Source organism: Notolepis coatsorum (assembly GCF_963971535.1).
Source record: "Notolepis coatsorum genome assembly, chromosome: 20".
Classification (NCBI taxonomy): domain Eukaryota; kingdom Metazoa; phylum Chordata; class Actinopteri; order Aulopiformes; family Paralepididae; genus Notolepis; species Notolepis coatsorum.
Window position 1 is genome coordinate 21,521,022 of NC_140184.1, and position 15,819 is coordinate 21,536,840.

Sequence of the window (15,819 nt, forward strand, 5' to 3'; positions counted from 1 at the left end):
ACTATGCTTGCACGTCATGGTACCAAAGCACCTCAAAGGCGCTAAAAACTAAATTACAAACATCTCAAAACAAACTGGTCAGACTACTGCTTGACCTTACTCCTAGAACCCACCTCACCCCTGCCCACTTTGACAACCTAGGATGGCTTAGAGTAGACGACAGAGTACAGAAACTTGCAATGGGCCTGGTCTACAAGATACACTACACCAGCGGTTCTCAACAGGGTGCCGCAGAGAGCTGCCAGGGGTGCCTTGAGATTAAAAAATTATAATAATAAAAAAATTAATTCTTTTTGGATTACAGAAAATTATCACTAAAGTGCTATCTGTTGCAGCTGCACTGTTTTTCATGAAAATACCATATTTGGATAAGTTTGACCATTTCTCAAAATCTGAAAATCATTATTTAATAAAACACAGAAAAGGATCACCAAGTTACTCTGGATAAAAAAAACCTTTACAGACAACATTGAGACAAAGCTTCCTGACACATCTCCATCCAAACTCTTGGAATAACTCATTGAAATCTCATCTGATACCACCTGGAGAGCTAGTTTCAGAGTGTGGTGCTGAGTACCAAGTATCTCATGATGCAGCAGTTAAGGTGTTGATACCATTCAGCACCACATATCTGTGTGAAGCTGGCTTTTCATCCATGACAGCTCTGAAAACAAAATATAGGGCCAAGTTGAGCCTTGAGGATGACATGCGTGTTGCCTTGTCAAAGATCTCCCCACGTATTTCCCGTATTATTAGCCAGCAGCAGCAGACCTCGCATTGAGCTAGAAATGTCCACTGAGTGAACGAGTGCTTATTTTCTGTATTTATTTATATTTTTTGAGAAATGGTAACTTAACCTTTTCTGTATTTAAAAAAAAATACATGATTTTCTGTTTTTAAGAAATGGTCAAACTTATCCAAATATGCAATTTTTATGGAGAACAGTGCAGCTGCAACAGATAGCACTTTAGTGATCCTTTTCTGTATTTAAAAAAAAATACATGATTTTCAGTTTTTGAGAAATGGTCACACTTATCCAAATATGCTATTTTTTATGGAAAAGTGTGCAGCTGCAACAGATAGCACTTTAGTGATAATTTTCTGTAATTTTATTTAAAGAAATATGCTATTTGATTTACTACTACAAGCAGTGTAATGTCAACAGTACTAAGCCATTTAGACCTGAAACACCTGTTAATAATGCATTATATAGCCTGCATATACACACAAATGTGTTTCCCGGTTTCTTAAATAAACATTATTTTTAAAGCAAGCACTTTTGTCATCATTGTAGCAAAAAAGACAGGACCGGAAAAGTCTTTATCGTATGTAGGGGTGCCCTGGAATATTTTATTGAACACAGGGGTGCCTTGGCAGCAGAAAGGTTGAGAACCCCTGTGCTACACGACCAAGGTACCCATGTACATGTCAAAATACTTCCCAAAGGTCAGTGAATACCACGATCACAACACCAGAGGGAGCTCCACAAATCATGTTAAACCCAGATTCGGCTCAAACAAGGGACTAAACACGTTTCGCAATTATGCCACATCAATGTGGAACGCCCTACCCAAAGCTGTAAAGGAATGTGAATCACTACCAACTTTCAAAACCACTCTCAAAGAACACCTACGGGGGACTGCAATTCGAAACTGGCCCCTGTAAATGTCCTAACCCAACCCCCTCCAATGTACAGTAAATGACCAAGTACGGTTTTGTCAATACTCCAATGTACAGTTTTGCTTGTACAGGTGTACAGTGTTTTATCACGTTCAATTTGACAGCCCTAATTAATTTAAATAAATGTTCACCATTAAAATCAATACTGAGGATAAATATCACACCTTTTGAACTCACTAGAGAGATACTGTAGTATACAGATGTTTGCTGTCGGCCTCTGCTGGTGTAATCTAAACACAGTTCCTTGATTTTGGTTGTTGCTCGTGTAAAACATATATGCATAATATGCAACATAATGCATTTCAACCCATGTAGGCTATGCTGTTCAACTGAAAAGGGTCAATACACAGGCTGTGGTTATATATCGCATAGCTCTGCTCTCCGTCTATTGCAATACTCTTCATATCCAGTATTGAACTGAAATAAATTCTCACATGTACCTTTATATACCATCATCTGTCTGGCCACACCCCCATCCGCTACCTACATAAGCAGGGGTGTGGCTATACCATCAGCTCCTTCTTCAATTTTCACCACGTCAAGTGTCTGCAAAGTACCACACTTTGAAGATGATGGATTTTTTAAGAAAGTAGAAGATGAAGGAGCTACGTTGACATTTTATCTTTGTTTTCTCTCTCACTATTTTCGAGAAAATACAGCGATAATGTCTTCGCCATTGGGGTGTCTGGAAGATGATGATCATTCTGACCTCCACCGGCTTTTTCGTATAAGGGGCTCGCGTTGCTGGTCTAATCCCCACCTGCAGTCCTCCAAGCTGCAGCTGGACAGGTATTACCTTCGGTTCTGCAGCTGGACTGTGCAGGAGGGGCGACGGCTGTTGTGAGAAGCGAGCTACCTCTCTGGGTGAGTGATGATTTTGCTACGCGAGCGCCAGTTGTGTTGCTATGGGGGGTTAGCTGCACAATTTACGAAAGCCGGCCCCAGACTAGTATCCTTTTTTCTGCCTCTTAGACGGCAGAGAGAGGGTCCTGGTTTGAAGCCCACGGTAGTCAAACTAGTGGGCCGTGACCAAGATCTGTGGTTAAAACCCCAGATCTTTGGACGAGCGAATTTCTCTCTGTCACGTGAATGGCCCCATCTTTCAAGTTGAAAGTTACCCTAACACGAGGAAAGTGGGTTTGGTGTTTCGTTATCGGAAGCTCCACGCCCCAAATCCGCTGCAGCCCATGAGGGAATTGTGCCGATACCGCTGTATATCTGTTAATCACCGTTCTGAAAACTGTGTTGACTTCTTTTTCTCTTCTCTCTTAGGATGAGGAGGGAGTCAGACGGCGGCTGTCTGAAGTGTTGGCTTTATTGTGTTCTCTCGTGTGCAGTTCGGTGATAGCTGCTTAGCTTACGTTCTAGCTGGATGAGCTACTGTTAGCCAGTTAGCTGTTAGCTGCGGTGCTAGCTCGTTGCGTTCTCTAGGCTAGGAACATTAGCTTGTTGCTACCAGTCGGCCTGAGTTGGCTGTTAGCTTATGCTACACCGTTGAACATTAGCCGTGAGAATAGCAGGCCATAACACTCTTTGACAGAGGATGTAGTCGGCCCTACACCGTGATCGGCTGTTGGAGGGGGGCGTCTTAGCTTCTTTGCCCCGCCAGCGAGGACTTTCGTCAACGGGAGACCAGTGTTGCAGTCCTCTCAGCCTGCGTTCACGGTGTAGGTAAGGGTCCTCTGGACACTTAACGCCTCTTCCTTCCTTCCCTTCTAAATGTTTTTTAATAACGATGTTTTTTTCCAAAACGTATGTTGCTTCACTACATTGGGAATACGACATGTGTTGTGTGTGAATTGTCTTGTCGCTGGTATAGTTTCTCTCTACCTAGAAAATCGGCGTTGTTTTTTACGTGAGTAAAAATGAACTGGTTTGGTTGTGATGAGAAATGGTGTGTTCATGTAACGTTAGATAACGTAGTTGAGCTCACAACTAGCTGGGTTAATAACCCTGCAAAGCTATGCTTAGTGACATATGATAGAGGGGTGAGTCCTTCTCTCAGCCTGTGATGACAATAAAGAGGTGGCGTGTTCACATTTTAACCTGTTCAACCTAGTCATATCAGGGGTAAGGTGGTGAGGGGTGATTCCCCCGGTTTCCCTGGGGCCTCCCCCTCCTCTCAAACATGTTTTGTTTACAATATATTGTTTCACTATGTTTGTGGGGATACGGTGTAATCCCTCAGCTTCTGCTGGGGTTGTGCTCCTGCTTGGAGAAACAATTTTTTCATAGGGAAAAGATTGTTTGGTCGCTATCATGTGGCCAGTACTTAATCGAGGACTTGTGTCTTCTCTCATTATGAAAAACGGCGTTCCTCTTACGGTAGTGAGAATGTACTTTTGCCTTTTTTGTTGTGATGGAGGGTTGTGTGTGTCGTTAAGATCCACAACTGGGTTAGGTGTTGGCCTACAGAAGTCACATGTGTAAGCTCTGGTACCGGGGCTCTTAAAGGGGCCCTCTCTGGGTCTGTGTTTTTCTTCGTTTGAAAAATTCAGATGGCAGGTTCGCACATGAGTCTATGTGAAGCTGTTAACGCTTCATGTAGCATGCTATGACTGGTGTCATGGCTCTGCTTTGTCATTACATCGTATCAGGGGTGAGGGGTCATACAGGGGTGAACTGGTAAAACCTTCCTCCCCTTTTTCTGATTGGTCAGGGGTTAAAACCCCCTGTCCTTCGGGCTTCCTGTCACGTTGCTGGATCAGCGCGTCACAGGGTAGGGGGGGGGGGGGTTTCCTGGTCCCACGCCATATTGGGCGGTGGACCGCGGAAATTCCCCCGCCATAGAGTACGTCACTGGGCGCGTTTCTATTGATAAGAGTTCCGTGGGTTATTCAGGCTCCATGTTGTGGACCTCTGTTACAGGGAGTTTCAGAGCCTCCTCCTCAGGGAGTTCAGAGCCTCCTCCTCAGGGAGTTTCAGAGCCTCCTGTGAGTTCAGACCCTCCCTCGCAGTGAGGGAGCCTCCTCAGAGTTTCAGAGCCTCCTCCTCAGATTGTCAAGGTGAGTAGAACTTAAAAAGAAGTTCTGCTCTGTTGTATGTGTATTGAGCTTGGTGGGTGATGCAACGCAGTAGAGACGTTTTGTTCTTCTGCTCTGCTCCCTACTGGTAGTGTGTGTATTGGGTCAGAGCCAGTCTTCTCCTCAAGGAGTTCAGAGCCTCCTCGGTGAGTTCAGAGCCTCCTCAGAGTTTTCAGAGCCTCCTCCTCGGAGAGTCCTAGTCCAATTGTTACATAGCTCAATGTTGCAATATGTCTTTTCAATCTATTGCTCATATCTGGGGGATGTTAACGGAATAGATCAAAGCATAGGTAGAGGGGTCTCACGCCCTTGGGGTGGGCCACCGAGCGTGGTACGAAAGGGACCGTCTGGGTGGCGCCCTCTATAATGTTTTGGATCGACACGCGTACCTACCCCCCTCCTAGGGTTGGGGATGGCGGCGTGATTAGGGCACGGGACTGATTCTGGTCGCGCCGGTCCAGGTCAGTTAACCCGTTGTCCGCCGGGGACGCAGATCTGCTGTTCTGGTACCCTGAGGGACTTGTGCTTTTTTCGGGGGGGGGAATGCCGGGTCGGCCCGGGTGTTGCAGGGTTTGACGTTATGGAGATGTTTGTGGTTGTGTTACTACGTATTACCCTTCACTGTTGCTTGGTCCATGTTGTGTTGTACCTTGCGCTGAGCTAAGGGGGCCTGGTCCTTCTCCATTCTTTTCGCCCCTCTCTTCTCCTGCTTAAGCATGGCTGGGAGGGGGCTGTTGAGGTGATTCTTATAGAACTCCTCTGGCATCCCTGTGTCCGTCCCGGTCCGCCGGGCCCGGTCCGAAATTGTTTCGTCGACCCGTAGGCCTGGGATAACCCCTTTTTGAAAACTGAAACACTTGTACTGCGGTATAGCCAGTGTATACCCGCAGTTGTGTTTTGGAGTTTTTTCTTGAGGGGTTATAGGAACAACCACCTCATGTTAGAACCAAGGGGGTGGTTGGTTCCCTGGTGTGTTGGTAGCAGAGTCAACTCTCGGGGGAGGCCGGTGAGTGTACCCCCGCACGTTTCATGACGTCTGCCAATCGTGTCAGCCTTCTCTGCCTCTGCCCCTCTAGAGAGTCGGGGGGGGGGGTTTGTGGAGGCTGTGACATGGTGCACAACAATGCCAGCATACGCCCCCTCCGCCGGGGTGCTGTTTCAGCAGACCCCTTTGGCGCCTGTCTAGTCCGCAGTGCTCCAGGCTCAGGTCGAGTGCCTGTTGCCTGGATTGAGGGATCGACCTCTTTTGGGGGTCATCTCCCCGGTGCGCTGCCTGCTTCCGCTGTGGGTGTAGTCTCTTGAGTGCTTCGAGCTTACAGCCATGCCAACCTGAACACACCCGATTTCGGAAGCTGTATAGGTTCAGGCCTGGTTTGTACTTGGATGGGTGACTGCTTGAGTATACCAGGTTCAGTGAGCTAGGCGGCGTGCTATAGGGGGGAAGGGCCCGCTCTTGGATGGGCCCTGTCCGAATACGCTGGCGATGTGGGGGGCGGTGTCACTAGTGACCGCCTGGTGAGGTCTCGATGCTGTGGCGTCATTGGCCTCTCCAGGCCCCCTTTTTCCGGGGGGGTCCAGTCCCTTCTGGATCTGGGTCCTCCTTCGCGCTCCGCTGCTACGGCCTTGCCACAGGGTTGGGCTTTGCTCTTGACCCCGTGATATTAGGGGTGGTAACGGTGGTTTGTTCCTTTCCGTTCGTTCCCTAGTGGCATGCGGGTTGTGCGTTTTCTGTAGTCGTAGGTACGCCCCACGGTCTGCTCACCCTGTGCGTTGAGTTGCTGAAGTCTCCTCTTTGCGCAGTCGGATCCGACTCCCTCCAGTCCTCCGCTAGGGGGGTTCGGGGGGCTCGGGTCCTCCCCGGTTCTGATGGTTGTGGGGGGCCTCAGCGCCAGGCATGCGTTGTTCATGTCACGGGGTAGCACGGTGTGGGACCTCACTCGCTATTTGCATATCAATAGCTCCGGTCGTCAGGTGTGTTAAATACGTTCTCAGACACATTCACACCTAACCTTGTTGTGAAGACGTGTTACATTCCATTCGTAGAGGCAATTAGGCACTGTCTTTAGTCTGTGCCCAAGCGAGGGGACATTAAATGCGCATTCGCGGGAGCGCGCGCACGCGCCGGGAGCGCGCGTGCACGTGGTGCGTGTCACCCCAGATGATTTCAATAACGCACCACTGCTCAGCGCGTACATTTGTCGAGCTCCGCTCTGCTTAGCTCCTGTGTTGCAATAGACGCACAGCAGAGCTATGCGATATATAACGTACGGTTATGTATATAACCATAGTTATATGAGCATAGTGACGCTCTGCGTCTGACTCACTGAGGACCCCGTGATCTTGCCTTGTGGTGAAAGATTTGGGAAGGAGCTGATGGTATGGCCACACCCCTGCTTATGTAGGTAGCGGATGGGGGTGTGGCCAGACAGATGATGATGATACTGGATATGAAGAGTATTGCAATAGACGCAGAGCACCACTATGCTCATATAACTATGGTTATATACATAACCGTACGTTAGTTGTGGTTGTACTGCAGTTTGTTTGAGCTCAGTGATGGGCTACTACCTAGTATTACCCAGACGGGCATCCTAGTTGATTTTGAGTTCAGTTATTAAGCACATTGTGATCAGCTGTGTGACAATTCTTTCTCAATTGTAACTTTGAAAACATTTGAAACGTTTGAAACTTTTCCTTACCGGAGCCTGTCCGTCCCACAATGCCCAGCTTCTCCCTGGCTTTGATGTTGAACTGCAGGCCATTCAGTACAATGGGAGTGTTCTCTCTGTACCTCATGTGGTAATCTGTAAAGGTGATGGCTCCTTGATGGGGCCAGCCCTCTGGGATTTGGACACCTTTCACCTTCCGAGGGGCCTCTGACACACAGAGCTGGATAGACACAATGATGTACCCATTAGTTTAGCTGCAACATGGACTGGTTTAAAGGATAATTGAAGGATAAGGCCGGTGAAATGTTCGTCTTCTTATCTTCAACATAGCAGACAAAAAGAAAAAAATATGTTTCGTCTACTTCTACAGCACATAATAGTCTGTCCAGCCAACGTCAGATTATAGCTCATATCCTGAAGTCATAGAACTCCATTATTGTCTAAAAAAGACTATGATGTCTATGTTCATCGGAATGATGAATTATACTGACCAAAACAAACAGTATGGCTCTGTGACTTTTTTGCAGCGTTTTTACAACAGACTTCTATAACTTCTGGATATGAGCTATATCCATAAATGTATATTCTATATATATGCTATATGGTGTTGGCTGGACAGATCATACTTTTGAGTAGAAGAAATGCCTTGTTGGTTTTGGTATTTTCATAGACTATGTTGACAATAAGAAAGAAATGAAATGACACCAGCCATATCTTTTAAATCAGAGTATGGTCAAATAATAACAATGCTTTGGAGATACTGGAAAGGCACTTAAAGGATGATTGCACCTCAGATGAGGAGAACTGAAAGGAGGCAGTTATCACCACTCTGAATGAAAGACGAGAACCTGAGTATCTTACTGTGATGTACTCCTGAAGTCTCTCAACTGAGCTAAACCTGGCTTCCAGCTCTGTTGACAGTCTGACCACGTTCTGCAACATGTTTGTCAACTGGACACAACACACACACACACACACACACACACACACACACACACACACACACACACACACACACACACACACACACACACACACACACACACACACACACACACACACACACACACACACACACACACACACACACACACACACACACACACACACACACACACACACACACACACACACACACACACACACACACACACACACACAGTTAACCACCATGTACAGTGGGATGAATATATATATTCTATATATATGTATCTCTCTCTATATATATACATAGAGAAAGATACACTGGGTTAAAGTTTTTCTCAAGCTCTCTGTTGTATTGAAACATATTTATATAAATCACATATATAAAGCACAAACGTTTATGTCATCCATGTCTTGCATCATTCCGTATAGACTGCTGTTCCTAAAAATGTTGCTGTCGTGCACAGACCAGTGGCGTCGTTAGCCCTGGGCTTCCGGGGCTTTTTTTACATTTTCTTTTTTTTACTTTTTTTTTTTTTTTTTTTTTTCAACATCCCCATTGTCTGTGCTGAATGTTTGTTAGTGTTTGGTATTTTTTGTTGGTTTTTAGTACTTTTAAACATTTTTAGTAAGTAGTTTTCATTTGATCCTATAATTTTTTCATTCACCGATTTGTGGACTTTTTTTTTTAGTGTCCTGAAAGGCGCCTTATAAATCAAATGCATTATTATTATTATTATTGGAGGGTGCCCCTTGGTACAGCATGATGTGTACTTGCAGGCAGCATTCAGAGCAGTCATTATCTCATCAATCCATCAATCTCATGTCATTATCCCTCTATTGCACTATCAAATGTAATCGAAATGTGTTAAATATAATCTTTAACGAAAAACAATGTCTTATTGTACACTGAATGAGGTGACAGATGGCAAGAAGCACAGCATCCAAGTCTGCCATATCGTAAGTTCAGGTTTGCAGCAGTTGATGGCAGAAATAAATATTATACTGGGGGGAAAATGTCTTATCTCATTATGTTTTCTCATATTAGGTGAAACTAAACAGCAAAAGAAACAAGGATGTATCAGGCATGAAGAAAAGACTAGAGAACAAATTAGCAGAAGAACTTTTGAAACATTCTGAAAATGTAATGTAATGTAAATGTAGTTTATATTTTTAATACTTGATTATTTGTGAGGTTTTGCCCGCTGCTCACCACCTTTTCTCTGTTTCTTTAAGCCTATACTGTTTATTTTCCCTTCTCACTCACTCTCTCTAGCCCCCACCCTCTCGTTCTTTACCTTCAGTGGCCACACCTGTTCGATTATCTATTATCTCTCGCACCTGTGGTGGCAGGCTAATTAGTCCCCCTGTGGGCTTTAAATACCAGGGCGCTTCCCCTCGTTTCGGCGTGGGGTCGTGTTGTATACTTGCCGAGTCATATTCTCTAAACATCTAGACTCTTTCGGGAGATCCTCTGTCTGCCTATGCTGTTCCATTCTCCGGCGTCGAGATGTTTGCTCCAGCCTTCGCCAGCTGTCGCCGTTGCCTGTGGGGGAGACTGGTCAGCGCTCCCTGTACTTCCACGGGAGGCACCCCAGCGTTCCACTGCAGACCCCCGCGCAGCTGTTCGTCCTGACGCACATCCAGACCAGCGCAAACGCTCTCCAGTCCTCAGCGCGCAACGCGCATCTTCCAAGGACCCTCGAGCTTGGCACGCTCTCCAGACCTCAGCGCGCAGACGCGCATCTACCAGACCTTCGAGCTTGGCACGCTCTCCAGACCAGCGCAGACGCGCATCTTCCAGACCCTCGAGCTTGGCATGCTCTCCAGACCTCAGCGCGCAGACGCGCATCTACCAGACCTTCGAGCTTGGCACGCTCTCCAGACCAGCGCAGACGCGCATCTTCCAGACCTTCGAGCTTGGCACGCTCTCCAGACCTCAGCGCGCCGACGCGCATCTTCCAGACCTTCGTGCTTGGCACACTCCTCCACGCAGACGCACCAGATGCGTCTCTCGGTTCCGGCGCGCACTCCAAGCTGTGGCGCACCACTCTGTCCTCGGCTCGGACAGCCGGCTTCCCGGTGGCGACACCCTCGCCACCGCCGCCTGTTCCAGCACCACTCTGTCCTCGGCTCGGACAGCCGGCTTCCCGGTGGCGACACCCTCGCCACCGCCGCCTGTTCCAGCACCACTCTGTCCTCGGCTCGGACAGCCGGCTTCCCGGTGACGACACCCTCGCCACCGCCGCCTGTTCCAGCATCACTCTGTTCCTCGGCTCCGACAGTCGGCTACCCGGTGACGACACCCTCGCCACCGCCGCTGTTCCAGCACTCTGTTCCTCGGCTCCGACAGTCGGCTACCCGGTGACGACACCCTCGCCACCGCCGCTGTTCCAGCACTCTGTTCCTCGGCTCCGACAGTCGGCTACCCGGTGACGACACCCTCGCCACCGCCGCTGTTCCAGCACTCTGTTCCTCGGCTCCGACAGTCGGCTACCCGGTGACGACACCCTCGCCACCGCCGCTGTTCCAGCACTCTGTTCCTCGGCTCCGACAGTCGGCTACCCGGTGACGACACCCTCGCCACCGCCGCTGTTCCAGCACTCTGTTCCTCGGCTCGGACAGCCAGCTACCCGGTGGCGACACCCTCGCCACCGCCGCCTGTTCCAGCACCACTCTGTCCTCGGCTCGGACAGCCGGCTTCCCGGTGACGACACCCTCGCCACCGCCGCCTGTTCCAGCATCACTCTGTTCCTCGGCTCCGACAGTCGGCTACCCGGTGACGACACCCTCGCCACCGCCGCTGTTCCAGCACTCTGTTCCTCGGCTCCGACAGTCGGCTACCCGGTGACGACACCCTCGCCACCGCCGCTGTTCCAGCACTCTGTTCCTCGGCTCCGACAGTCGGCTACCCGGTGACGACACCCTCGCCACCGCCGCTGTTCCAGCACTCTGTTCCTCGGCTCCGACAGTCGGCTACCCGGTGACGACACCCTCGCCACCGCCGCTGTTCCAGCACTCTGTTCCTCGGCTCCGACAGTCGGCTACCCGGTGACGACACCCTCGCCACCGCCGCTGTTCCAGCACTCTGTTCCTCGGCTCGGACAGCCAGCTACCCGGTGGCGACACCCTCGCCGCCGCTGCTGTTCCTGCACCATTACGCATACGCCTGGGTGAGTTTTGATTGTTAAGTCACTCATCCAGCGTGTTGCCTCCTGGGTGAGTTTTGATTGTTAAGTCACTCACCCAGCGTTGTGCCTCCTGGGTGAGTTTGACTGTTAAGTCACTCACCCAGCGTAATGCCTCTGTTTTGTTCTCTCGTGGATATTATTTTGGACATTTCATCTCCCACTGTGTGTTTGTTCACACGAAGATAGTATTTACTTTGTTACTTTGTTATTTGGACTATTCTGCATCTGCTCTGTTTTTTTCCCCTTTGTACATTAACCCTCCCCTCTGTTCTGCAGAGTGGCCCAGATGTTTCCCACCAGTCCTCCCAGTCCTCCCTGTCCCCAGCCCGCCTCCGCGGGCCTCTGTCCCCTCTGTCCCTAGTTCTCCCCTTTCTAGTTCCACCTAGTTCTCTGTCCTTAGTTCTCCTAGTCCCTAGTCCTCTGTCCCTAGTCCTCTGTCCCTAGTTCTCCCCTTTCTAGTTCCACCTAGTTCCTTGTCCCTAGTTCTCCTAGTCCCTAGTCCTCTGTCCCTTTTGTCCCTAGTTCTCTCTGTCCCTAGTCCTCTGTCCCTAGTTCTCCTTGTCCCTAGTTCTCCAATCTCTAGTTCCTCTGTCCCTAGGCGTTCCCTTATACCTTCCCTTAGTGTTCCCTTTTCCTGCCCGCCTCTTAAAGGCACTTTACCTTCCCCTCTTGTGTTATTCCAGTGTTTTGTGTTTTCTCCCTTAAAGGGACAGTGCCCTTTTTCCCTGTTCTCAATAAATATCTGTTTCTTGGCAAACCATCATACCTGTCTTGTGTTGTGCGATTGGGGTCGGTTACAAACCATAACATTATTAAAATGATTTTTATCAGTATACCTGCATGGTGTAAGACAGCGCCAGGCCTTTCAGGGAAGTGCTGATGACATCATTAGAACTCAGAACCACAAACAGCGCCACCATCAGAGTGATGCCGACAGACATCATGTCCAGCCAGAAGGAAAGCCAGCGGGTCCCACAGTGAAACAGCAGGAAGTGGTTGGAGTTGGCGTCACTCAATCCCATGAACCTATAGACAAAAAGACTAGAATCAATGCCTGACCTGGGCCAGACCAAACTCACCTGCTCAAGCCTTCACTGTATTATGTGGCGAACAGGAACGACCTGGTTTGGAGCGGTACAGCGGGCAGGTCATACCCAGAGGATGATCTGAGTGATTGTCTTGTGTTTTGTTAGGAGTCTCTCATTACAGGACAGTCGTGATTGGAGCATCAGGAAAAGAGGGGTTTGAAATAGGTAAGGTAAATTGTACCAACATGATTGGCCTATGCCTTCATCAGGGTGCAACGATGACTATCATCATTCTAGCCTACTTTTCTGGGACTGTGTTCCTTTGTCTTACTCTCTGTTACTCTCGGAAGCACAGAACAAAACAGTAATTTCCCTAGGAAAATCACAGGGAGGGACGGGTCATCAGAGGACACATTGATGCAGAACACGCTGACCTTGCTGAATCATGTACTGTAAATTAATGTGCACACATGTTTATGCACCTGCATTGTTTGTGAGCCTGAAATACATTTCTATTCCAAGTCAAACTTATCTTTCCTCGCTATCTTATCACAAGATCAGCCCTGCTACATTTGGTGCCAGGTAGACTTCAAGATTCAAGAGGTGTATTTGTCACATACATACCAGGGTGAGGGCATACAGTGAAATGCGGGTGGCCATGCCCGCTTTGATTGTGCAATAATACTAAATAATAAAATAGACATAATAAACAGGTAATAAAATAGACATAAAATGGGCATGATAAAATAGACATGCTAAAGTCCTGAGATAATGCAATACAATGTTAGCTACGAATTAAGGCACTGGGTCCTATGTACACTACTATACAATATACAGTTTTTACTCTATATCATTATGCTATACTTGCTATTTCTAAACTACACTATACAAGAACCACATCAGTTATTTCCTTAAAGTGACCTTTATTTTCCTTGTTCCTTTAAAGTGTCCTTTCCATTTAGTTTAAAGTGACCGTTTGTGTGTGAGCGAATGCAGAATGTGTGTTGTGTGTGTATGTGTGTGCTCATGTGTACTTGTGTGTGGAGAGTTCAGTGTTCAATGTTCTGATCGCCAGGGGGAAGAAGCTGAGCCTTACGGCACACGCACACCAGCCATGCGCGCAGGCACTCGCGGGTTCCGCGCGAGTACGCGCGCGTGGCCAGGCACACCGAGTCCGACTTCAGAGCGGGCGAAAGTGCACGGAGGAAGGCACATTTACATTGGAACAGCTGTAAATGCCTAGTCTATTGCGAAGTCAGTCCCCATTTGAAGATTTCCAGTTCCAGTGTTCTATTGTCCATTTTGCATGTATAACCAGTTATTATATAATTAATTAGAATGTTAGAATTAATTTTAGAATGATGATCAGTGTGACTGTACTCCTGAAAAAGTATAGTAATATGGTTTATTTGTATTGGGTAAGATACAGACACATTAGCTGGTTGAACAACATCTATATGTGTGGTAATAATGCAGATATTGAGTGTATTTCTGTGAAAATGCGCGTGGCGCCCGCCCGCCTTCGCTCGCTGCTGGTGTGTCTGGGCTGTAAATCTCTCTGTTCTTGCTGCGTATATACGGAGGCGCTTGCCTGACAATAGCAGCTTGAACAGGCTGTTGTTGGGGTGGTGGGGGTCTTTCATTATTCTGCAGGCTCTGGATTTGCACCTCCTGTTATTATGTCCTGCAGGGGTGGTAGTGCAGTACCCGTAGTACGCTCTGCTGAGCGCACCACTCTCTGTAGGGCCTTCCTGTCCTGGGCCATGCTGTTTCCAAACCAGGCAGTGATGTTTCCAGTCAGAATGATCTCTACAGCCCCAGAAGAGAAAGAGTGGAGTATCTTCCCAGATACTCTTAATTGTCTCAGGTGATAGAGGCGCTGTTTTGCCTTTTTTACGACAGAGTCTATGTGTGTTGTCCATGTCAGGTCCTCTGTGAAGTGGACTCCCAGGTACTTAAAACTGCTCACCCTGTCCATGATAGCCCCATTTATCCACAGTGGCGTGTATGTCCCCTGCTGTATTCTCCTAAAATCCACAATCAGCTCCTTGGTTTTACCAATGTTCAGGAGTAGGCTGTTATCCCAGCACCAGCGTGCCAGTACATCAACCTCCTCCCGGTAGGCCTTCTCGTCGTTGTTAGAGATCAGCCCCACCACCACGTGTCGTCAGCAAACTTCACTATGGAGTTGGAGCTGAACCTAGCCACACAGTCATGTGTGTACAGTGAATACAGCAGGGGGCTGAGAACACAGCCCTGGGGGGACCCGATGCTCAGGGTGATTGAGTTGGAGGTATGACCCCCCCACCCTGACCACCTGGGGCCTGTCACTCAGAAAGTCCAGGATCCAGGCGCTCAGGGCGGAGCTCAGACCCATATCGATCAGCTTGTCAACCAGTCTGGTGGGGACTATGGTGTTGAAAGCTGAACTATAGTCAATGAACAGCACTCTCACATATCCCCCCTTCTGACTGTCAAGCAGGGGGCTGAGAACACAGCCCTGGGGGGACCCGATGCTCAGGGTGATTGAGTTGGAGGTATGACCCCCCCACCCTGACCACCTGGGGCCTGTCACTCAGAAAGTCCAGGATCCAGGCGCTCAGGGTGGAGCTCAGACCCAGATCGATCAGCTTGTCAACCAGTCTGGTGGGGACTATGGTGTTGAAAGCTGAACTATAGTCAATGAACAGCACTCTCACATATCCCCCCTTCTGACTGTCAAGGTGAGAAAGGGTGTTGTGCAGTACCTGGGAGACCTTGTCGTCAGGGGACCTGTTTGTCCTGTATGCAACTGCAATGGGTCCATGTTACTAGGGAGGGAGGCACAGATGTAATCCTTGACCAGCCTCTCAAAGCATTTCATGACAACAGAGGTGAGTGCCACCAGTCTGTATTAATTTAGGCCTGCTGGGGAGGAGTTTTTTGGTACAGGGATTATAGTGGACACCTTGAAGCAGGCAGGGACCACGGACTCGGCCAGGGATAGATTGAATATAGTGGTGAACACCGGGGCCAGCTGATTTGCACAGGACTTGAGTATTCGTCCTGTTATCCCATCTGGGCCTGTACCTTTCCTAGTGTTTACCCCCATAAACTCTCTTCTCACGCTGTGTTCCGTCAATGAGAGAGTGTGTGTGTCCCCCCGCGGATGATACCCCCCCCCTTTTCCGCGGGCATGAGGGAAATGGCATCATGGTCGGATTTACTTAGTGCGGGAGCCGGTACTGCCTTATAGCCAATTCTTGAAAGGGGTGTAGCAGTGATCTAGCGTCTTCCCTCCCCTAGTGGTGCATGTAATGTGCTG

General features: G+C 48.6%; 1 protein-coding gene across 1 annotated transcript in view; it reads right to left on the bottom strand.

Annotated features, from left to right (window-relative positions):
• LOC311246825 (ATP-binding cassette sub-family C member 12-like) overlaps positions 1 to 15,819 on the bottom strand; it is a gene marked incomplete at both ends in the record, with an annotated part of 128,365 nt that overhangs the window by 16,967 nt on the left and 95,579 nt on the right. Inside the window, 3 exons of the mRNA XM_084337071.1 lie at positions 7,403 to 7,592; positions 8,234 to 8,323; positions 12,324 to 12,513. Coding sequence (XP_084193197.1) covers positions 7,403 to 7,592; positions 8,234 to 8,323; positions 12,324 to 12,513 — 470 coding nt within the window. The remainder of the gene's footprint in view (positions 1 to 7,402; positions 7,593 to 8,233; positions 8,324 to 12,323; positions 12,514 to 15,819) is intronic.